This window comes from Maylandia zebra, linkage group LG19 (genome assembly GCF_041146795.1).
Source record: "Maylandia zebra isolate NMK-2024a linkage group LG19, Mzebra_GT3a, whole genome shotgun sequence".
Lineage (NCBI taxonomy): Eukaryota > Metazoa > Chordata > Actinopteri > Cichliformes > Cichlidae > Maylandia > Maylandia zebra.
In genome coordinates, this window is record NC_135185.1 from 26,037,835 (window position 1) to 26,060,914 (window position 23,080).

Sequence of the window (23,080 nt, forward strand, 5' to 3'; positions counted from 1 at the left end):
GGTGTTTTGAACCCATGAGTACAGCAGCACTTGCTGAGCTACCTAAGGGCTTCATTGAGGGAGATACAAGATTCCCAAGTTTATCTAGTGGCACCCATGCCGAAAAGAGAAGAAAAGAAATGAGGAGCCAAGCCACTGAGGTGAGCGTCTGATTTTTATCTTTCACCTTTTGCCTTGCCAATCCAATTAAATAAGCCACTCATCCCCAGAGGCAAGATGCAGGTCGCTCCTTTGTGAGTCATCACTGTGGTATATGGAGAAGTTTGGAAGGCAGAGAAGAGAATTAGCCAAGTTATCACACACACATCTAGTCACTCCCCCGCCAGCCTGCCATACAGTGACAAGTTGGCCAAAGCTGTCATAATGACAGAGTCCAGCAAACATGGAGCATTAAAAAACCCACAAAAACATAACAGTGACAACCAGAAATCGACTTTAAATGAAAACACATTATGTATCAAATACTTGGACTCTAATTTCCTGATGTGACAAGGTGCTGCATATTCTGCAGTTCAATTGGTTCATCGTGTACACAGAGTTATTTGCACAGAGTTACTGCATGATAATAAGGAAAATTTAATTAGAACGCCTCTAATATTAGTAAAATTGTCATTTTGTAGCAATATCCAAACAAGAATAGCACCTGTTCATTATACCTTTAGGCATTTGGTTTAATCAATACAAAGAAACGAAATGGAAACATTTAATTTTGCATTTTTGAGCCTTGATTTAGAATTATTAAATATAAAACAGCACAGATATTTCCGATTAGCTAACGCTCCTGCTCCCAACACAGAATACTGCATTTTTATACTCAAACAAAGGACATGTTTTAGCATATAAGCTGTGATTAATTTCAGCATTATACTATGGTAATAGTGTGTTAATAGGTAAAAACAACTAAACTTACATTACCTTATTATTGCAATGTTACTAACACATCAGTGTAACTAGGTTAGAAATGTTTATTTCTAAATATCACACAGAAATGACCATTTAATTGCTCAAGGGTTACCATATACTACTAAGTGGTTTGTAAATTTTAGTCTAATAGCACCAAACTAAAAACCAAGGTTGGCTATTACTTGGTTATTGGTTTGTTAATAATATAGTAATTAATTTTTATTATAATAATAATAATGGATTGGATTTATATAGCGCTTTTCAAGGCACCCAAAGCGCTTTACAATGCCACTATTCATTCACACACTGGTGGAGGCAACTACAGTTGTAGCCACAGCTGCCCTGGGGCAGACTGACAGAAGCGAGGCTGCCATATCGCGCCATCGGCCCCTCTGGCCAACACCAATAGGCAAGTAGGGTAAAGTGTCTTGCCCAAGGACACAACGACCAGGACAGAGAGCCCAGGGATCGAACCGGTGACCTTCCGGTTACAGATGCGATTCCCAACCCCCTGAGCCACGGTCGCCCCCTCATTACATAGTCATTGCCTCATTATTTTTTATCTCACAATTACCAAGCATATAGCGCCATTATTGTGTCATTTATTTGTAGTTTCTAGGTAAAAATGTACATCCCTCACATTTCCTCCACTCAGTTTCATTGTTACTTGTTGTATGTTTACACCATCACTTACAGGCTGTAATCCAACAGGGGACCAGATGTTATATTAAGAAGTAATATTACATCATTTACATGTTAAGAACAACTATGTATGTGTATGCACTATATACTATATGTAAAAGATCAATATATAGTATGTAGAATGGCAGGTCTACTGTACTGCAATAGGTTTGTAATTGAGCTCACTTGACTCCCACCTGGTTGGATCTCCAGCCTAATGATCCATTATGTCAAAAGAGCCGCCTGAAAGACATCAGACAAGAAAGAAGTGGGCAATCACATGTGTTATTACCCAGGCAACTGTGTTTAGAGTTTATAATTCAACATTCATTTCTTTCAAAGTGTGCCATCTGAGAGTTTGAATGAAAAGATCTGTATCAAAACCTGAACGAGGACTTCTTTAATCAGATTTTAGACTCTGTTGATGGACTTTTCTTCATTTTGTGTCTGCGTGCTGAGAATTCAGATTAAATCATTTCAGCCTTGAGTGGATTTTAAATTAAATGATCTACACTCACTCTAAACTGCGCTGCTGTGACATGTAATAATTCCTCATCTATGTGGTTTGGAGACGGGAAAGCTCTCAGTGTGGGACTAAACTTCACGGAGATTAGAAATAAGACCCTCATATTACGTGGCTCATGAAAAATACTCTTTTCCCTGTAGATGCATAATTATTAGAATTAAGACTTGACTGCAGTGAAATTCAAACTTTCCCTGTCCAAACACAGACTAGGACTACACTTTGGATATCAAGATGAATTATTAAAGACGGGAGCTATAAAAAGCCATAGAAACCAGAAAATACTAAGCTTTTTAAAATACCTTTGACATATTGTTGTACGAGCATGGTAGCATGCTAATGTTAGCATAAAACAGAAAACACCATCCTGCAAACGTCTAAATCACAGAGCACACATTCGGATCCTCAGATCCATAATGTCTAATCTTAACTTAGAGCACCCAGCAGCAGATCAGATACCAGATGAGGGTTGGGGGAAAAAAACCCCTACTTGAAATCAATGGAAAACTCCTTCACTTTAATAAAGCACGTACAAGCCCGAGACATTTCATTAGAAAGCTGCAACTGATGTGAATCTGGTTGGCAGATGTTTTGAAGGAAATCGCACCTCCGCTGTAATGTTAACCTGGCCTCGTTGAAGGTTGTAAAATAAACACAGCATCTGAACTGAAGCGCGGGATATGAGACTGGAGACCTCTCACAGATTCTATCAGATGTGAGGACAGTTATCAATTTCTTCATCACACTTACCTGTGTCAGAGTGCTGCTTGCAGTATGATTATGTCCTTGTTTCAGGATTGATTGGGTGTAAGAAGAAACGACAGATTACCATCTTCCAATTGTGAAACGTGGACTTCTTGCTTATTTGCATTCATGTATGTATCTCTTGTGCTTTCATCGTCTAGACACAAACCCACACATATTTGAAACCAGAAACATCTGCTCAAGATTATATTTTTATAAAAAAAAAAGAAGATGGCTTTCCCCTTGTTGTTAGTCATTTTTGGTTTCTTTCTCTTCATTTTATCCTGAACAGGATACTGGTTGCATCTCATAGCCTACTTGTGCATGTAGAGAGATAAACACTGAAGATAATTAGAAAGACAGAGCTGTCGAATACCCCTGATGCTTTTTCAAGACCATTTTCAAGACCTTTATTGCTTATCTAATAATCTCAGAGAGGTGAAACTCATAATTAGGCCCTCAGACTAAGTCATATACTGCATGGGAAGGAAAATACCATTCCCTGCCCTTGGGAAGGATAAGGGAAGATTATGGACAGCAATAAGTGGACTAAGAATAGAACGGCACATGACTGGTAGGCGCTGTGTATGGAAAGTCAATCAATATAATTTGAAAATGGGGAAAGGGTTCCTCCCTTAGGCAGCATAAAAGGAGGAGAATAACTAAGCACATTTTCTCAATACTGCGCTTAACTACAAATTTGAAGTACTAAAGTAAAAAAGTATTTCTCTTTTATCACGCTTTACTGCATATCCCAATTCCAGTTTCTTATAGGGATAATGATTCTCTCACACACACACCTACACACACACACCTACACACACACACACACACACACACACACACACACACACACACACACCTATCTATCTATCTATCTATCTATCTATCATCCATATTATTTCCATATTTCTTGAAGATACGTAAAAATTTATGACATTGAACTTCTGTTCTCTCAACAGTGCAATTTTTTTTGACGTTTGGATAAAGTATAGTGCAATATTCTTCCATCAGTGTCCTCTGGCTTGCTTTCAAAATACGTTGTGACTGATTGTTTGCTTTTTTGCTTTTTATCTCGTTTGCATCGTGTGTTTTTCTTTGTATGTGAGGTTGATTTTCAGACCTGGTGAAACGAAAATAACAACATTTATTCTTGTTCTTACATTTTTTTCCCTTCTGTGCAGTAGAAATTTCACATTGTGTTGTTCCTTCATATTATTTGGCTAAAAGTAATGTTCAGCCCAAATGTCATAAGGAGTTCTGTATAAAAGCTCTTGCAATAAATGCTTTATTATATTTAGCAAAATAAATCTGTGGTTAACACGAGTATTAATATTAAATAAGTCTACTATAATAAAATTAATAATTAACGCCAAAATTGGACATTTCAGATATACCCTTACTTTTAATATTTCAAATACACGGCCTAGTTATGTACCTAAGCCTTAACTGTTTCTCCCTGTCTGTGGGGCTCGTGCGTAATGGATACCTTTGAGAGAAGACGTATATACTTCAGGTGTGTCCAATTTCCAAAAATAAAGATGAAGAATCATGTGTACAAGAATCATGTGTCTCCATCACCTTTGAATAATTTATTATTGCCTGAAAAACAAACAAGATATCCGTAGACATAGGTTCGTTTGTTTTCTTTCTTGTTTTCTTCCTTTGTTTTGCCCAAAGTTAGACATAAAGTTAGACATTTGCAAACTAAAGTCAGCCAGCCAGCTAATGTGACTACTGTACAACTATTGCACTTCTCTCCCACGGGGTCAGATTGGTGCACGCATTCTCCCTCAGAAGGTGGGAGGAGCATGCAGCACTGGGACGCTTCACGATGCAGCAGTCCCGTCAAAACCTTCAGGTCCACCTTCAGCAGCCAGACCACGAGTACACCTGTGGTATCACTTTCATTAGCACGTTGCTTGGATTAAAGGAAAGAAAGCAGAAAAAAGCAAACCTGTGAAATATGGTCGAAGTCACTTGGGAGCAGAACGACTGGGCGACATAGGTAAGGCAGTTCATTTAAGTCAGAGGTTTTTGTTTTTTATTAAAAAAAAAAAAAGAAAGATGAAGATTGTGTTTAAATGAATGTCTTTTCTCATTTTCTGCGTGCTCGTGCGTAATGGATACCTTTGGGAGAAGACGCATACGGTTCAGGTGCGTCAGTTTCCAAAAATAAACAGGAATACAGTAAATCACCCCCAAATATATACATGCATATGCATTTATATTTATATTTAAAGTCAAGCTCAGTGTATTTTAAAAAAAATCTCGTACAGATATATTTTTAAAACTAAAAATCTAAAAGCGCTATGTAGATCTTTTTGTGTAGGATCCTCTTAATTGTGAACGAATCTTAACGTGGTTTTCTTTTTTCAAAAATCAACTTTTAACTAGTGTCCTTTTTCTAGATGGAAGATGTCGCTTCTCCACGAAGCGAGAGCTCTTTATATCAGCTGCTTTGTATTTTGCAGGACAAAAGGGGTCTTCCTCGAAATTACGATGCATCTCACAGCTGTGGTCTTAATTCTCTCCGTGACAAACATCGTCAAAGGTAATCTTAGATTTCGATCAGCCGAGGCAGCTGACAGCGACACAAAGAGATTTGAGTCAGTTCATGAAAAAAGAAAAAAGAAACAACCCCAACTCCTTTTCTCCCTGCGTGGAAATAGAAGACCAGGGATTTAATATTTTATTGTTGTGAATCTTTCGTGTGTGTTTTTTATTTTGTGATGCCAACATGCTGATGTCTTCCTTTCTCAAAGGTTGGGAATGCAGCACAGGGTGCAGCACAGAAAAGGGTTTTTGTGAGAAGCCCGGGAAGTGCAGGTACTGAACGACCTCAGATTTCTGTGTAGATTCTATTTTACCTCAGGAGAAGCAAATGGCTTTTGGAGAAATACAATAACAATTCAGCCAAGTGAATCTCTGTTTTTGGCGCTTGCATTATGTGTAAGTCAGCTGCCAAGTCTGTTCTTTGTTTAAACAGTAAAAAGCATTGTTATCCCGACAGATAATTTAAAAGGTTTCCTCATGTTTTTGTTTCTGGCAAAACCTTCTGAATCTACTCTTTAGCCAAAATGACTGTACCCTGTTGCTGTGGGTATTTAGAAAGATTAACCAATTACAGCAATCGTAAATCGCAGCATTTGATGTCACTTTAATTGTAAAAACATGCAGATAATATCGGACCAAGAGCAGGACTGCGAAGCTCATTGGGTGGTGTATTAATAGTTCAGATTTAATGCCTTTATTTAACCTCATTCAGGTGCAAACCAGGGTGGCAAGGAGACAACTGTGACCACTGTGTACCCTTCCCTGGCTGTCTGCACGGCACATGTGAGAAGGCATGGCAGTGTATCTGTGAGGAGGGCTGGGTGGGCAGCCTTTGTGACCAAGGTAAGTGTCATTAGGCTCCCCAGGCACTCCTATCTCAATCTGCCCCCAATACTGATATACAAGAGGTCAGGGTGAGTCACAGAGCTCTAGAGATACATGGGTCCAGAGAGATCAGGCTGGTCTCTATAATATAGTTAACTGTATTTTTCCCAAGGGCATAGTCGGAGCATAAATAATCTGACTATGGAAATCTGCCAACAACAAGGAAAGCTGAAACCCCTAATAAAACTGCCAACATCCTCATGATAAACTACCTTCCCTTGTGCCATTGAATAACGCATGCGTTATTAATTTATGAAAATACCCCGATGAAAATGTTATTGTTAAAGTCACATTAACATTTAATTAGATGCCCTATTTTAGTTTAAGGATTTTGATTATAATCATAGTATCTATAGTGGCCATTATCACACAAAAGGACTTGGAGACCCTGGAGCAAAGGAAGAAACAAAGGAAGAAACAAAGGAAGAAACAAAGGAAGAAACAAAGGAAGAAGAAGAGAGATTTTTTTCTGGCTTCCAGCTCAGTGTGACCTCTTTATCAGCACGCATAGTGCATCTTTTATTCTGTTGGAGCATATGAGCCACTTGCCTGTGTAACGCAGTTGGTTATGTTCTCAGTTTTGTTCTTGGTGACAAGATGCTGTGGTGGGGAGTGTAGTGTGAGAGTGGAAACAAAGACGAGAGGAAAAATCAGCCACAGAGACACAGGGAGAGAGAGAGAACCTACAAGATCTAAAAACAGCATACTTATTAGTATTTTTTTTTCCTTTCTCTTTTTACCACAGATATTCGCTTGTGTTCATCCAGGCCTTGTGCTATTAATGCCACTTGCATAGAGACCGGAGAGGGACGATACCTGTGTGTCTGCCCCCCTGGCTTCTCTGGAGAAAACTGCCACCGGAGGAGAGGACTTTGTCTTACAAATGGGTACAAAAAACTTTTGAGTTCATAAGCAGGGGAATACTTATTTTCAGTCTTATCCCCTATGTTCCCTCAAATATTTTATGGTTATTTTTTCCTAATTGCTCTATTGCTATTTAGTATGCGTGTAGGTAGGTATATCAGCCCTCAGACTATACTATACAATGTACAATACTATACAATAGAGCAACAAATCGTAAACATAACATAACAGTCACACCTTTTACCTCCTCGGCTGTAAAAGGGTGATGGGATATTATTATCACAACACTGGCTGGGTAGGTGAACATGTCAACTCTAGAACGAGGCGACGTAGGATTTTCAAATTCGTACCACAAGTGCATCTAGTAGGAGCCTGAGGGGAAGCACCGGCGGCCGCCAGTATTTTTATATCTGTCAGAAGTGTCATGGGAACGGGTTTGCAGTGAACAGAGTGTGGCTCTAGATGCAGGACTCAGCAGATTGTCGTAACTCAAAATCACAGCTTCATTTTAACGCTGACAAAAGGGCAAAAGAAACAAAAAACACAAACTGAGCTAAGCAGGAATAAACTGACTTGAGGCTACACAGGCAGACAACGAGTCACACACCATGAGGGAGGCAGTGAGTGGAAACACCTGGGGGAACACAGCTGAATAGAATCTAACTGACGAGACGGGGGATGCAAAACATGACGCGGGTGAGATGAAGGACTGTCGAGATAAAACAGGAAGTGATAAACAGAGAGACCGGGACTAACTTGCCAGAACAAACAGGGAAACCAGACAACAATGGAGACAAAACACTGAGGGACCAGAGAGACACGGGGACATGACTGGGAAAACAGAAAGGAAAAATAGAGAAACCTAAAAATCCCCAAACTTAAAAGCCCTGGTCCAAAACCCAGGAACCGTGACAAAAAGTGGCTTATTTGCAAACACTGGCTGTATATAATAGATCATCATAACCTTTTTGAAGCCTTGCCTTTAGCTTTCGGCTATTGCCAGCTTGTTTTTTTTAAACCAGATGTGATGCAAGAGGTGGAACAAACTGCACACTCATACATTAAATGACTTGCCAATCAAAAGAGAGCCACAGACTAAAGCTTGCACTGATTTATCATCAGTTCCACTTTAAATGGGAACATAATGTACAACTTAAAGTTTATGCTGGACTAAATAACACTTGAAAATATTGATTAACACTATGAATCCATAAGAAAAGTATTTACTCAGGGCCATGAATAAAGTCAGTCCTTGACTTATATGCAATCAGAGCACTTCTTCCAATCAGAGCAACTGGCCCTCTTGAAGAGTAGAGATAATGCATATTGTGTTGGCTTAAGTTTAAGATCTAGATGCTATGCCCATATTCTGTATCAAATGTCCTTCTCCACTAACTTTAAACTGTTGGTCGCTAACACGGTCAGCCATGAAGTAAATTGCAGCCAAATACCCCAGTGTCACATTCATACCATGCTTTGTACTCATTTGATCTTTGTTGTTTTTTTGCATGATGGAATCATGCTTTACTTTCAACCAGCAATTGTAAAACACTGCAATGTGTAAGATGATGAGGCTCACTTAGCCAAAACAAACACAAAATATGGCTTTGGGCAAACAATTCCCCTTCATGTCAAATCCAAGACAGCTCGGTTGTATAAAGAAAGAATTTCAGTAAATTTGTAGCCCTGCAGCTATGTTTATTGTGCTCCTCCCTAAAGTAGCTGACTGTGTGTACCAGGGCAGCATCATAAGCTGCATCCCACTTCAGAGGCTTCATCCTTTAAAGTCAAATTTTCAAGATCAAATACACCATAATTGCTTGTCACATTTCGGATACTCCATCACTCAGAATGTGACCAGTAATCCGCTCGTCCTTTGGCAGCTGGAGAACACAACTGATGCGCACTTAACATCCGTCTGTATCAAAGATGAATTTCAAGGCCTTTGGCAGATCGTTCAGAAATATCATATTACCGTAGCACAAGGGTCATCACTCGTTGATATGATTGTTCCAAAGGCCTAAATATTTGGACAGTTACATTTTGATGCTTTGTTGTGCGCTCTTCAGCACCATAAATTTAAAATAAAACAACTGATCTGATTCATTAATCTCTTAAGTCTGAGCTTTCATTTCAATGGATTTATTTCACTGTCTGTGAGTGTGTGTTGTCTCAGTGTTAGTCCAAGCACAACAGAGCTCACGCGTGGCTCCCAGCTGATTGCGAGTTGACTTTTAGATTTAGGTGGAGTTGAATGTCAACAAAGAGGGGAAGAGGTGGGGGTCAAAAAGATGACAGCAACAAAGCAGGCTTCTATCATAGAGATATCAGTGGTTCTCCAAAATCAGTTGGATAACAACAGGTGTGCACGAAAATGCACAGGCTGGAAATCATTTGCATAATGATGAAATCCGCGATTGCTTTCATGACAGCTGGCTGTACCGAAGCCCCGGGAGAGCATCGCCAGGAAAATTTTAGAGCATCTACTCATGTCTGTCGGGGGCCTCATTACCTGCAAAAAATAGTAACTGTTGTAAACCGACTCAAAATCAGAGTTTTGTCATTTTTAATGTAATATCCAATATTATCGATATATAAGATTCAACTTCTGATTGGAAAATATGCTGCAAAGAGCCCTGCCATGTTAACACAGAACTTATATTTGAACTTAGAGATAAGTTTCTCAGGTTAATCACATCTATTTGCTTTTACCACTACTTAAGCTGTTAGAGTCACATTCCTAAAAACGTTCCACTTTTACTGGCTTATGAGCAACATTTGAGTATTAATCTGGTCATCCGTTCAATGGTAGGTGATGCTTTTAAACACAAACCCTGCCTGGACATTTGAGATAATATCACAACAAAAACAGCCTTGCATCCCGTGCCTGCACACAGATGGGTTGCAGACAGAATTGGTCCCTGAAGGAATCTTCCTCCTGCCTGTCAAATGAATATAAAAGACTCTCTGGGGATTCAGTTGTCTGACACAGCCCTCCACACTCTGAACCACAGCATGTATTTTCCTCTGTCAGGCAGCCTTGTTGTTGACTTGAAATACACCTAAAATTCAATAGCTTACATAACATCGATAGAGAATTGTCAGCTCTCCTCTTATTTTCAAAAATAATTACCCATCCATTCATTTTCTTAATCGCTTATCCAATCCAGCCTTGGATAAGCTCCTCGCAGGTTGGGAGGCATCACTGTGCTGCCCTCAGCAGCAAATCCATCTCCACATCTTATGTCATACAGCTAAGTGCATTGCTTGGACTTCTCTCAGTGGTTAATAATGCTATATCCAGGATTATTTTTTTGGCTTTGTTTCTGGTTAAAAAAATAATCATTTAATCCCAACAGTGAGACAACTGAACCTTGACTTGTATTCTGGGGGAATTCATCTCAATTAGAAACCCTGCACGAGGTTTCATTAATCAGCTCCTCTGCGAGGCACCAGAGGCTTCTAAAAAAGGATGGCGTATTATTCTTTTGACTCACTGAGGCACAGTGTTAGAGACTTGTGTAATTACATGAAATACTCCTACAGATATTGATTACTTTATATAACAGGTTCTCATCATGCACTTTGTGAAGCATGGTTACATCGATCAGATCTGCTGCTTATACGGCTGCGAGAAGATTAGCAGATGCAGCGCTGAGGCGTCATCATGATACTCGTACAGATTTTTAATTTGCACAAAATAAGCCATTAGTGCTGAGAGAAATGACCGAAATCAATATCACAGTATTAATAAGCATTACGTGCAGTAGCAATTACAAGTTTTGACTTCGATTGATTCAGTAATTTTGCAGTTGTGTCTCAGTTTCAGCCTTTTGTTTGTGAAGGTCTGATGCTTTTTTTGGTCTAAATTGTCTAATAAACTGTGTGTTTTTGTAAAAAGACAGGAGCTTGGTCAAAATAAGCAGTTTCAAAAGGTGTATTGGGTATTTATCAATACAGCCTCATCTTTGCCCTTTTATTTTCCTGAAGAACAAGAAAATAATCATGAGTGTAACCCCCAGATTAATAAATAAATAATTGCTAGTAGCAGTTCATATTCATCACAGTGTTAGAGTCATTACTCAAAAAAAGTAATGTATTATACATTTCTCACTTCTTCAAAAACAAGTTATAAAACTTTCCTACTCTCTAGAAAGTAATTAGCTTGACTACTAGTTTATTACCTCGGTATTTATCTGCCATATTTGTCTTAAATCCACAGAAATGTGCATATCTGGAAATGCTGTGATCAACTCTATCATTTTCATCCTGCACAAACTGAGGTCAGGCAATTGCTGTGCAATTGTGCACGACAGAGCAGGACGGAAGCAAGGAAATGTTTGATAAGGAACTGTATTGTTATTTAGAAATGTAGTTAACACATAAAGCGCACACAGCAGGCAACAGCATTTTCCTTACTTTGAATTTCATGTTTGTCGGAAGGAGCTGTTGCGTTTAACAACAACACAAATTTTGCTCATTGTTAATTACACTTTCCTTGAACTTTTACATTTTATGTAACATCAAATGCATCAAATCCTTAAATGAAAGGACAACCATGTATGTACAATAAATGTTTATTCCAGCTTTGTGAAAACTCATATTTCTGGTAATTCAGTGAGATTTTTTTGTAGCTTTAAGATTAGAGGAATTTTCTCCCCTGTTGAGGAATATTGATTCCTTTATTATTCCTGTAAATTTGCCATTAACATCTCTACCTTGAAATCGACACGTATGATTAAACCAATTTCCCCCTGCTTATTGCTGTTTTATAACCACAGGCTAAAGCATGCACTGTACTGCTCTACATTTATGTAAATCACAGGACACTCTGTTTTCCTTTATGTCTCTTATGTCCTGTCCTCCAGCTCTCCTTGCCAGAACGGAGGCACATGTATGGATGCCGAGGGCTCAGCAGCCTTTTCTTCCTGCTTATGTCCCCCTGGATTTTCCGGAGACTTCTGTGAGATCGGCATTGACAGCTGCCAGCCTAACCCTTGCCTCAACGGTGGCAACTGTACAAACCATGGCCTGACTTTCACATGTGTCTGTCCACACGGCTTCACTGGTTTCACTTGTAATGACACCACCAGCCTCTCTCCCTGCGCCGGGCGGCCCTGTGCCAACGAGGGCACCTGTGTCGGTCAACCTGATGGAACCTTCCGGTGCATTTGCCAGAAATGGTTTACAGGTCCCACATGCTCCCTGCTGCACAGACCAAGAAACAGATCCAAGCCGGTTGCTGCCAAGCCTGTGGACAGAGTGTTTGCTCTGACTCCACAGCACTACTCCCTCCCCGCTCATGCCTTCCACAAATTGCTGAGACCACCTGAGAGAGATCTGCTCAAGATCACCCTGAAGGAGACGGTTCACTCGTCCGGTGTCCTCGTTACGCATGGTCAGCTTGTCTGCTTCAGCTTGCTAGCACTGCTCACCTGCCTGGTCATCTTGGGCACTACAGGCATTGTGTTTTTTGGCCGCTGTGAGACGTGGCTGGCGAATGCCAAGTACAGCCAGCTTGTCCGGCAGCAAAGGGAGCACCTGCTGAGAGAAGCTGGCAGCACAAGCCAGGAAGAGGCGGAACACTCGGTAAACATCATCCTGCCAGAGAAGATTAGACTCACCAGCTTTGGGAGGCACTACACCTCCATCTGATAATATCATCTCGTCCTCACCCACACTCCCCCTGGAAGAAGTTGAATGTGAATGTGTAAAAATAGCAGCGATTAAAAAGCTATGACTGTCGTGCAGTTGTGTTTAAAGTGTGTATAACCGAGAGCTGGTGGGCTATCCCGGTACATGTTTGAATGTAAAGTCTGCTGGACCAAATGGATATACATGACGCTGGTTTGTAAATGTATTTTTAATCCAAAATTACCATTAAAATGTATAATTATGTGAAACATGTTCTCTCACATAGCATGTTGTTAAAAATATGTCATTGCGTGGCCTCTTTCTATTTACTTCTTTCTCATGAGTTGATCTAATTAGGAAGTGGGGTTAATTAAGAAAATGAAAAATATATTTGAATTCATAATAGTCGGTACAAAGTGACTGAGCTGCTGACTTTTAGTTTGCAGCTCTGATGGTGCTCATGAAAGTACAATCTCTCATTTCAAAGATAAGCCAATAAGACGTCATCGTTTATTGTAGCCCAAACCTCCTTCATACAGCATGTTGTGAATTTCCAGATTCTTTATAAATGCAAAAATACATATTGTGAGTGTTTTCAGTGCAAATAACACGTGGCTATAGATCGTGTTACATGCCACCCAAACAGCTGTGCAAATCCTGCAGGGATGAACTCTACAGAAAATGTTGTTTTTAATGTAATAAATGTATTTCAGATGTCTAAAAAGGTAATTTACTTTTTCATATACCACACAGCTGCTACCCACTGCATCATATCAGACATTAATTTGAAAGGTAAGTATAGATGTCGAGTCTGATATAATGACATTATTTGTTTTGCTAACTCGTTTTCACCTATTTATATCAATGATTAATCCCTGGTCGTTCTAAAACTTGTGTTCCATGAGCTTTTATAAGATTTTCCACTAGTGCGTCTTACTGTCAGTGTTATTATGCATCAATGAGCTCTGAAATTGGTACTGCAACACCTGTTTCAGTGTTATTAGTTTGCTTCACGCATGAGATGGCCATCCACTCTAAATGGAGGAAACGTGATTCCCATGAAAACCTAATATATGTCAAAATATTGAAAATACACGTCTGTTACACAGGAAATATGCAGACTGATGTGAATAGTACTGTGTGTAAAGCATCACTGCTGATATGAGGATTGCTGGGATTTCAAGGTTAAAGATTCTGTCGCTTTCTCAGTAAGTCCCCTTCAGCCTCCTTATTGTTTATCATAACTCTCTAATTGGCTGGTTATCTACATTTCATTTTCTGACATGCAGAAGTAAAACATAATGATGTACAAGTGGTTTATCTAGCAGGAGGTTGCAATTACAGTCATTTAGGACTTGTATTATTCTGAGATAATTCACTGTTGTACTTTGAAAACGTTTGCTTGTCTATCGCTTTTAATAAAATACGCCACAATGTGTCCGCCTAACTAAAATGCTTGCAGTGTCACATGCTTGTACACAAAGGTGACTTTAGTCTTGTATTTGACTTGATTTCCACCTTAGTTGGTCATTGGTCTTGATTTTATTGCTTTTAGCTGCTGTTTTCTTCACACAACAGACAGTTGGAGACAAGATCAGATCCTCCCCAAGGCTCATACAGTGCGTCAGCTGTTTAACAGTGCAAAGTCCAACTGATACACATGCTGCGAGTGCACCACCACCACCTGTTCTAAAATCATACAAACATCTGCTCTCCTGCTCTGATCTCCTTCATAAATTTTTCCCCAAGGCCGTCTTGATGGTTCTCAGCAGAGTGATAATAAAGGCTCTGTCCACACGCCTCCACTGGCTGTAAAGGTTTCAGATAACAGTCTGTGTCTCCATCTTCTGGTACAGTTATACATTACTCCTCTACGGCACCATTCCAGACAGCCATGTCAAATCTGGCAGGTCAACCCCTCGTAAAAGCCTAAAATGTTCTACAAATTGTAATAAAGATGTTTTTATAAGTTCTTTTTTATGATACATTGTTTCTCTGTTAGATCTTTGGATTTGATCATGTGTTTGCTATTTTTTATACTATCAACCATGGCTGGAAAAGATAGCAAGTGCAGTGTATGTTGGAGACTGTAGCAAAGGACAGTAAACAGGAAAAAGACAGTTTCAAATTGTTTCAGTCAAATTGTGTTTATGTGCCCGGTTAGTTTAAGGTGAAATTACAGTTTCTTCAAACTGTGTGTTAATGAGAATAATAAGTTAGTAGTAGAGTAGTAGATCCTGCCTCTCTTGTTTCATGTCGAGTTCATTTTGACTTAATTTTGATATAATAGTGTAACTCTCAATTTGCATTTATTACCATTTTAAAGAATAGAAGCAGAACAGATAGCAGGAAAGTGCCAGGCTGAAGTGATTGTAGTGACTAGAAGCTTGTTCCAAGTTACAACCTCTCAAACTTGCTGTTTGATCCACCGTGTGTACATTTCAGACTGTAAACTATAAACAGTGTATAAAACTATAAACAGCGTATAACCGGATGAAGTTTTCCTAATCTAATGTCTGCAATTCAATCCAGTTTTATTCACATAACATACATTTACAACAAGACTCATCAAGGAGATTTATATTATAAAATAAAGACCCTATAATATTAGAATACTCAAGAATCAGACTACTCCCTAGAGCAAGCACTTTGTGACAGTGGGAAGGAAAAACTGATTTTTAACAGGAAGAACCCTCCAGCAGAACCAGGCTGAGGGAGGAGCGGCCATCTGCAGCTACTGACTGGGGGTGGGGGGAGATTGAACAATAGTGATGTATAAACATATCAAGAGTGAAAGAAGAAAGGCTTAGCATGATGGGAAGCCACAGAAATCTAAGCTTACTGCAGCATAACGAAGTATAACATCCTAACAATGAGGTCATTAAGATATGACGAGGCCCGACTACTCATGATTTTGTAGGTGAGGAGAAATTGTGAATTTGACAGGTGCAACAAAACCAAGAGCAGGGAGTGTGCAGATTTTTATGGAGCACTTCTACATTCCTAAATTGTCCCCAGAAAAGGCCCAAAGAGGTGCGTAAGTGAAAACACTTGTATAAGTGGAGAATAATTGTGCACAGGCTTTAACATCTAAATATTTAAAACAGTTTCCTCTAACTGCCATCGTGGGCCAGAGACATGGCAAATTTCCTTTGAACATTAAAAGCTCATCACATAGAACTTTATTATAACATCTAAAGAATCCAGCACTAAACATTCAATTAAAGCGTTGTTCATTTCAATATCAGAATAATAAACACATCGTCAGTTCTTCAAGTAGGACTGACATTTCTTTAACAATATAGTCGGAGGCTTTCTGTTTTCCATTAAGGCTCTCCAACATCAAAATAAGAGTTCAGCTGTGTTCCACTCACTGTGCTTCAGTCTGCTCTAAAAAAAAGCTATGCAGTCACCAAGTATGGCCACAGGGTGTCATCCATCTAAAGAAAGAGGAAAGGCTATAGCCACAAGCTGGACACTGAGTGCAGCATTTCAATGCACTGAGAACACTGCATTTTGCTTTCATCAGTTAATTATAAGTTATACACAGTTTTTATACATCTGGAAACAAGACAGCTGCCACTATATCATTTAAATCTATACAAAACCATTATTTTTTAAATGTTTTGCTTGATTAGTATTTTAATATTTCCTATATATAATATATATTTGTAATGTATGGAAACTGCATACTTGGTAAGATTGTAAAAATATGTAGGTTATGTTTTGCAGCTTCCATTCCGCTGCTCTTGTTCTGCACAATAATGCAAGCCATCACAAGACTCGGGGATGAGTGCTGCCTGTCCCACATAACAGCTCATTTTCCACTTTGTTGCCAGGTCATTTCAGTTCACGATTGGGATGACAATCAGTGTTTTTTCCAAGTTACACCCAGCCATTTTTCACTGCTGACTGAGCTTCATTGGAAAATGTTTCAGGGACTCCTGCTGTGTTCCTGCATATCCCTCATCTGACACACACACTCACACAAACACACACATACTAAACCTATCCTTAAACAGAAAATTGAAATATCTTTTAGCATCTGTACTGCAAAAATAAAACATGAAACGAGTTCATGTTAATAATGCAACACTTCTTATTTCCATATAGTGCCTCTATTTGTGTGTTTCACTTCAGAATTTGGATTTCTTTTTGACCATTATAAAATAGATGGTTTAAAAGCTGGTTAAGTAGTAACACGCTAGTTTCCCTGAAACCTTTTTGTGTGTGCTGAGGCCCCCCTCGCTCCCCACCACCAGACATTCATTTGTGGAGTTATGACCCTGGGGAGAGAGGGGCCCTCACCTTCAAAGCTGACCAGGGAAGCAGAAAAAAACCACCTCAGCAGACCCAGTCTGCTCCCTTCAAGTCATAAAACAAAACAGAGCAGCAAAAGTTAAATCTCACCACTTAGCCGGAGACCCTTAACCCTTTGTTCCTGTCTGCCTCTCCGCAGAGAGATGAGACTCAGCATATGGAAAATCACACATGGAAAGAATCCAAATCTAAAGCATTCCAGTTGGGGTCTCTTTTGAGGGGTGCACACTGGATACACTGAAAGTTATATTTCACTCAGGCAGGTACCCCTCTGTCAGCTGTCAGCTCCGCATAAATACTGTGTGTTTGTGTGTTAAATGTGTTCCAGATGAGCCGTAAAGTCGGGTCACTGGTAAGCCTCTGTAGTCAGACCAGCAACATGTTCTTTAACAGTGCTGGAGTTAATTCTCCTCTCTGTTACTCTGGCGCCAAATGTTTTGGGCTTGTGAGTTCCTAAAACAAAAAGATGTCTGCTATAAACTATTGTCAGGTCAACCAAGGTGGGTTCCATTTTATCTGTGCAATATTTATGCTCTTGTGATGCTCAACAACATTTTTTTAGTACATTTCTTTATTATGGGAGACTAATGTGGGGTGAGCGTGTCAATTGGCTGCTGAGTGTCTAATCCTGGGACCACAGACACTGAAAAAGGTCTGGTGGCCAGATACTTTAAACTGCACACGGCAGTCTGTTTTACTGCCGTGTGTTGGATAAAAGAGAAATCAGAGCGATGTAGTTTTCCTGAACCATAACAAAAGCCTCCTTTCATTTCCATCAACTCCACCTACTTATCTCACAGACCAAGTGATATTTAGAGCAAACTCTGATTCATTTCAAAGCAGTGATTCATAAGAACCGTTTTCTGACAAAGGAAAAAAAAAACCCACTTTGACAACAAAGAGCATCCTTGTGTCGTCAATACATTTACATTTCTAAAAGCTTGTTGTGTTGTGTCTACAGTGATTTGTGCCCCTGGTTGTGACTCCTTGCTGGAGGTAAGGACTCTGTATCCCAAAGCTGACTATGAATAATAACGACACAGGGAACCAAATCATCTGACAAGATGTTGCTCCATGTAAGGGCTGTGTCACAGTTATTATATGGTTTCCTGAGTCATCTGTGTCCAAGCCATTGCCCACTGTTGTGTCTTCATTGCGTTGTGACCTGTGTCTGAAGCATCAGAAGAGCTCTTTCTTCAGCTTTATACTTTTTACGCTGCATGGCTGAATTAAATCACATTAGATCATTACAAATCATTATGCATGTTTTTAGACCGGGTGATGCCACGGCATTGATATTCAGTATTAGCTGCAGACGTCTGACGTTTTGAAGGACTGTGTTCTGATGTGGGGTTGGTTTGCTAACCCTGAAAACATTAGTGTATTTAGACCCTTGCAGGTGGAAGTATCACTTAGCATAATAGGATAAACTCTGATGATCCTCATTTAATTGTAAGAGGTCAAAGGTTTAGGAAGGTGGGGGTGTGGAGAACAATGGATTTTTTCTCTCTCTCTCTTTTTTTCCTAGAGCCATCCCACCATAACCAACTGTATAGTTTAAGTGGTTGACCACTAATTACAAATGCAATATTTCACCATTTTTGCAAAGAGAAAACTTGCTTGCAGCAAATGGCTGATTTTAGAGAAAAAATATTGAAATTGATTCAATTTAAACAAAATTACCGTTATGCTCTTGAGAAAGATTTAATCTAAAACATCTTTCAGATGAGCAATCGTCTTTCACTTCTACGAGACCGAATGGCAGTTAAATCTGTACACAGCATGCTTCATTGTAAAAACAAAATATAAAGACACACACACGCGCGCGCATGCCATAACCCTGGCTTGCATGCAGGCACCAATAATTTAACTTGTCCACTTTAAGTATTGTGCTTACAACAAACAAATAAACAAAAAAGGCCAAAAGAAGGAGTAAACCAAAGAATTTATTGGATACAATAAAATGCCATCCATAAAACGGAACATTTACAAAGTCTTTTTGCGCCACGCAAGGCAGAGAGAACCATCTTCACTCTGCTCACTAGTATGGAAAACATCAATATCGGTTCTCTGGATTTATCCCATTTAAAAACCGAACTTCATAACAATACTGGTGAGCAAAGTGATGCGCACATCTCTAAGTCCCGAGTGGGGGAAAAAAATCATAGAGGCGCATTTCCACGAGGAGAAAAAAGAACGTATACAGACATATACAAAGTGCATGTGTTCGGCACCAAAGTCCAAACAAACTAACCTTTTGTAGGTGGGTCCTAAGAGGATGTATAGATGTCCAGTATTAAAGGAAGGAGGACACCCTATACAGCACCTTTCTTTAATTCAGTCCCTTATGAAAAAATAAATACACCATTAATGAAAATCTATCTAAGGGTAGTTACAATACTGAAAAAATGCAGCATATGTTGTTTTATTTTTAAGTAGCAGCTCTAAAAGTGTGAAAATTAATCTACACGTGTATAACTTGGTTATTGGATCTGTCCAGCCCGTCTCTATATCGATTCAGCCAGTCTCTGAGCTCTGAGATCCGATACCCCTCAGGTCCTCTACCACCCTGGTAAACTATCTTTCCCTCCTGCAGGATATAAAGTCTGTCAAAATAAGCTCCGTATGCAGCGTTGGAGGAGTTTTCCATGCTGTCAACCACGACCAGGCTGCCGGGCACTTCCAGATGCATCAGCTGCGCAGCGTTCAGCCTGTCCTCCAGACACCGGTGTTTGGGGATCTGATATGGCGCGTCGGTGCTCATCCAGCCGTCGGAGGGGTGTGCTTCCTCGATGTATACAACTAAAGAGTCTGCTATGTCTGCATTCTCCCTCACAACCTCCTGGAAAGCCTTCAGACGTGCCATGAACGGTGGTCAGGTGCAGCTGCCAAAATTGAGGATAAGCGGTCTCTTGTCCTGTGCGTAGTCGAGGATACGGCTGCGCCGCTGATCCTCCAGCTGGACAACTTCGGTGTTGGGCGCTACCTGTCCAAGATGCGCTGCTTTCAGGAAGTCCAGTTTGTGTCCGTGCCAGACTGCCTTAAGGGACTCAAGGCTGAAGAGCCGATTGGAGTCCGATATGCACAGAGGAGGATCAATGGCATCGCCCTCCTGCTCCTTCATCCTGAAGAACACTCTTTTTCTTATGCATAAAAAGTCAAGCAGCCAAAACATGACAGCTGCCACCAAAAAACGAGGCAACAGGACTAAACAAACTATTGCATTTTTAATAGTTTTAAGAGTATTCATTATCACCTCTAATAACAACCCGATTTGTCTAGCGTTATGCCACGATCTTGTGGGTTGAAGTTGGGTTACTTGCAACTTCCCCTCTTTTTATAGCACTGGCAGATTTGAATGAATCACACCCCGCCTCCAAACCGGGGTCGAGGCCTCACATGGCGGGGATTACCTTCTGTCAATTCCGCAGCTTGTAGTCACAGCCAAAAGCCAACGGTGCTGGATAGGGTGCACCAAAGCGCTGCGTTATGGGCAGTCTCTCATATATAATTTGTTTTTGTTTTTAATCATCAGAATATCAAAAGAGATGTTAAAAGCAAGTCTTAGGTACAACTGTGGGAGAAATATAAGGATATGCAAAATCATTAATGTGACATTGGGGGGGAGCAGTTACATTTGAGGAAATTTTTATCATAAAAAATCTGAGCTTAAAAGGCTGACTCTGGAAAACAAAAAAGACAATTTTTAAAAAACAAAACAAACAAACACTTTTTTTAAAAAGAAAAAAAAAAGCTTTTATTTCTCATAATTCTTAACTTAAACTCAGAAGAAAAACAAAGTCAAACTAGTAACACATTCCTGCTGTGAATTGTGAGGTCTTACATTTCAAATCACTCTCAGCCAAAATTGTTTTTCATGCGTCCCAAATCCTTTTCTTTTGTCCTCCATCACAACACAAGTGGACACATCTGTTTGTTGAGTAAAAGGGTGCCAGTGCTCCTCGCCTCACTCAGACGTCTCCAAAAATGTGGAACACCTTTGGTTTGTTTTGATTTCTTCTTGTTGGTTTTTGTTTTGATTTTTTTCTTTCCTGGTGTAAGGACTGAGGTCTCCACTGTTTTTGTGCCAGTTGTCTGATACAAAAAACAAAAATATCTGCCACATGTAAAAAGACTGTGCGGCATTGTCAGGCGGACTGTACCACAAAACAAGATTAGGCAGGCCATGTGCACACTGTCTGTTAAACGCAGACAGCCAATAATGGCCTAGTTCAAAGTAGACTTCAGACTATCTAAACTACATCACAATTTTTAATACTCATAATCAGATAACAACAATTTAGGGGGGGGGGGGGGAGTCATTTAGTTGAATAGATAACATACACTGACATCATTTCTGAAAAAGAAAATACACTTTTTTTGAGCCTGAGATAATCGGATGGGCATGGCTGACTGAACTCAAAAAATTAAATGCCATCGATACAGAAAATTAAACTCACTGATTCACTGCTTTGCCTGCAACACCCTCTCACCATGTATGCTTTATACCAATCACCTCTAAATTTCATTGATATTCCATTTATCCTGTTGTATTGTCAGACCACATGGTTGAGCAAAGCTGGTAGGCAACCATCAAGAGGGGAAAACCACACAGAGGAAAGGATGGTTTAAGCTTCATTTGTACTCTATTGAATCTTTACACAGCTTAGATTGTGGCCTCCACAACCAGCTGATGTCGTTTTAGGGCTAGGCTGTGTTTAGTTTCTTCATGTGCTTCCAACAATAGCATGTTAAGATAGGGAGACCATGCTGGAGTTATCTACTGAATCTATGCACAGACTGAAAGATAAAATGCCGTAGGTCTACACTGGTCATTTGTGTAGCATTGTGAACAGGCAAGATACATTTACAGCCTTATTTTGTTTCAAAGGTTTTATTCTAATCAGTGTACTGATTTTGCAATGCCTGTTCCCAAGAAGAACAATGACAGATGTTGTTTTACTGAAGAGGTGCTCATCAGACTTTGGTTTAGGGTTTCTGTCCCGCCCAGAGTTTAGCTAGGCGCCAGTTAGCTATTTTTTTTGTCTATACAGACTCAATTCATATGACAATAAAGGTTCAAATAATGAATAGTTATGGTGTTGGAATTCACACCTCGTCTTGTCTGATTATCAAATCATTGCACTAAACAGCTGAAGTCTGCCACACATGCACAAAACAAATTTAAAAAACAGCTGCAGGTAGAAACTGAGGCTACAAAGCTACAAGCTCACCTGCTGATCGCTGTGTTTGTTACCTGCTGAAAATCAACCTTTGGCTGCTTGAATGAACTCAGTATGCACTCAGCTTCAGGTTCTTTGCTGCTAGCTTAGTGTTAGCGCATTGTCTTTGCAGATGCTTGGAAAAAGTTGATGTCATGTTAGCAGCAATGCAGACTTGTCTCTGGCCTTTGTGTAATTTGCACGTTGCCATCATGTTTTTGTCCTTTTCTTTAATATAACTGAAAGTCATGTTCATATTTATACTAGTGAAATGCTGCAAATGCTCTCCCGCCACAGGAATTAAGTACACTGCCAGTAGCAAAACGATGCAGGGAAAGGGCCCCTCTTTTTGTTATCCACACATCATGCAAGTAGTTGAAAGACTAATGGAAATTAAATAAATAATTTCAGTAACTGTAATGTGATTACTGAATTTCATCACAGAAAAATGTAATGTGACTACTTTTCTACATCATCTACTAACCTGCAACCTATCCCCGTTTTTAACACTGCAGTGGAGACAGTTTCCTACCCTCGAGTGTTTTGACTCCTTGATTTCATCACCCTGTTGTTGCTGTCATCTGTCTGCCAGATATCGCGATCTCATCAACCTTACAACATGTTGCACAGACCCACTGTCTGTGTCTCTAAGCTGTATACCGGAATATCAATAAACACCCCATTAAAGCAAACACTGGAACAAGACTTTGGGTGATTTCTTCAACAATACATCCAAAATCCTTCCAAA

General features: G+C 39.8%; 2 protein-coding genes across 3 annotated transcripts; one reads left to right on the top strand and one right to left on the bottom strand.

Annotated features, from left to right (window-relative positions):
* The first annotated feature begins 4,638 nt into the window (after positions 1–4,638).
* dlk1 (delta like non-canonical Notch ligand 1) lies at positions 4,639–13,092 on the top strand. Of its 2 annotated transcripts, none has more exons than XM_004540457.3 (7): positions 4,639–4,859; positions 4,991–5,008; positions 5,326–5,405; positions 5,617–5,680; positions 6,120–6,250; positions 7,038–7,179; positions 12,025–13,092. In XM_004540457.3, the coding sequence occupies exons 3-7, from the start codon at positions 5,354–5,356 to the stop codon at positions 12,809–12,811; spliced, it is 1,176 nt and encodes a 391-aa protein (XP_004540514.1). In that variant the 5' UTR covers positions 4,639–4,859; positions 4,991–5,008; positions 5,326–5,353; the 3' UTR covers positions 12,812–13,092. The 2 variants fall into 2 exon arrangements, with proteins under 2 accessions (XP_004540514.1, XP_004540513.1); XM_004540456.3 differs by having other exon boundaries at positions 4,640–4,859; positions 4,994–5,008.
* A 5,945-nt stretch (positions 13,093–19,037) lies between these two features.
* Positions 19,038–20,419, bottom strand: dio3a (iodothyronine deiodinase 3a). Its single transcript, XM_012921768.3, has one exon. The coding sequence runs from the start codon at positions 20,358–20,360 to the stop codon at positions 19,575–19,577; it is 786 nt and encodes a 261-aa protein (XP_012777222.1). The 5' UTR covers positions 20,361–20,419; the 3' UTR covers positions 19,038–19,574.
* Between the last annotated feature and the right edge of the window lie 2,661 nt (positions 20,420–23,080).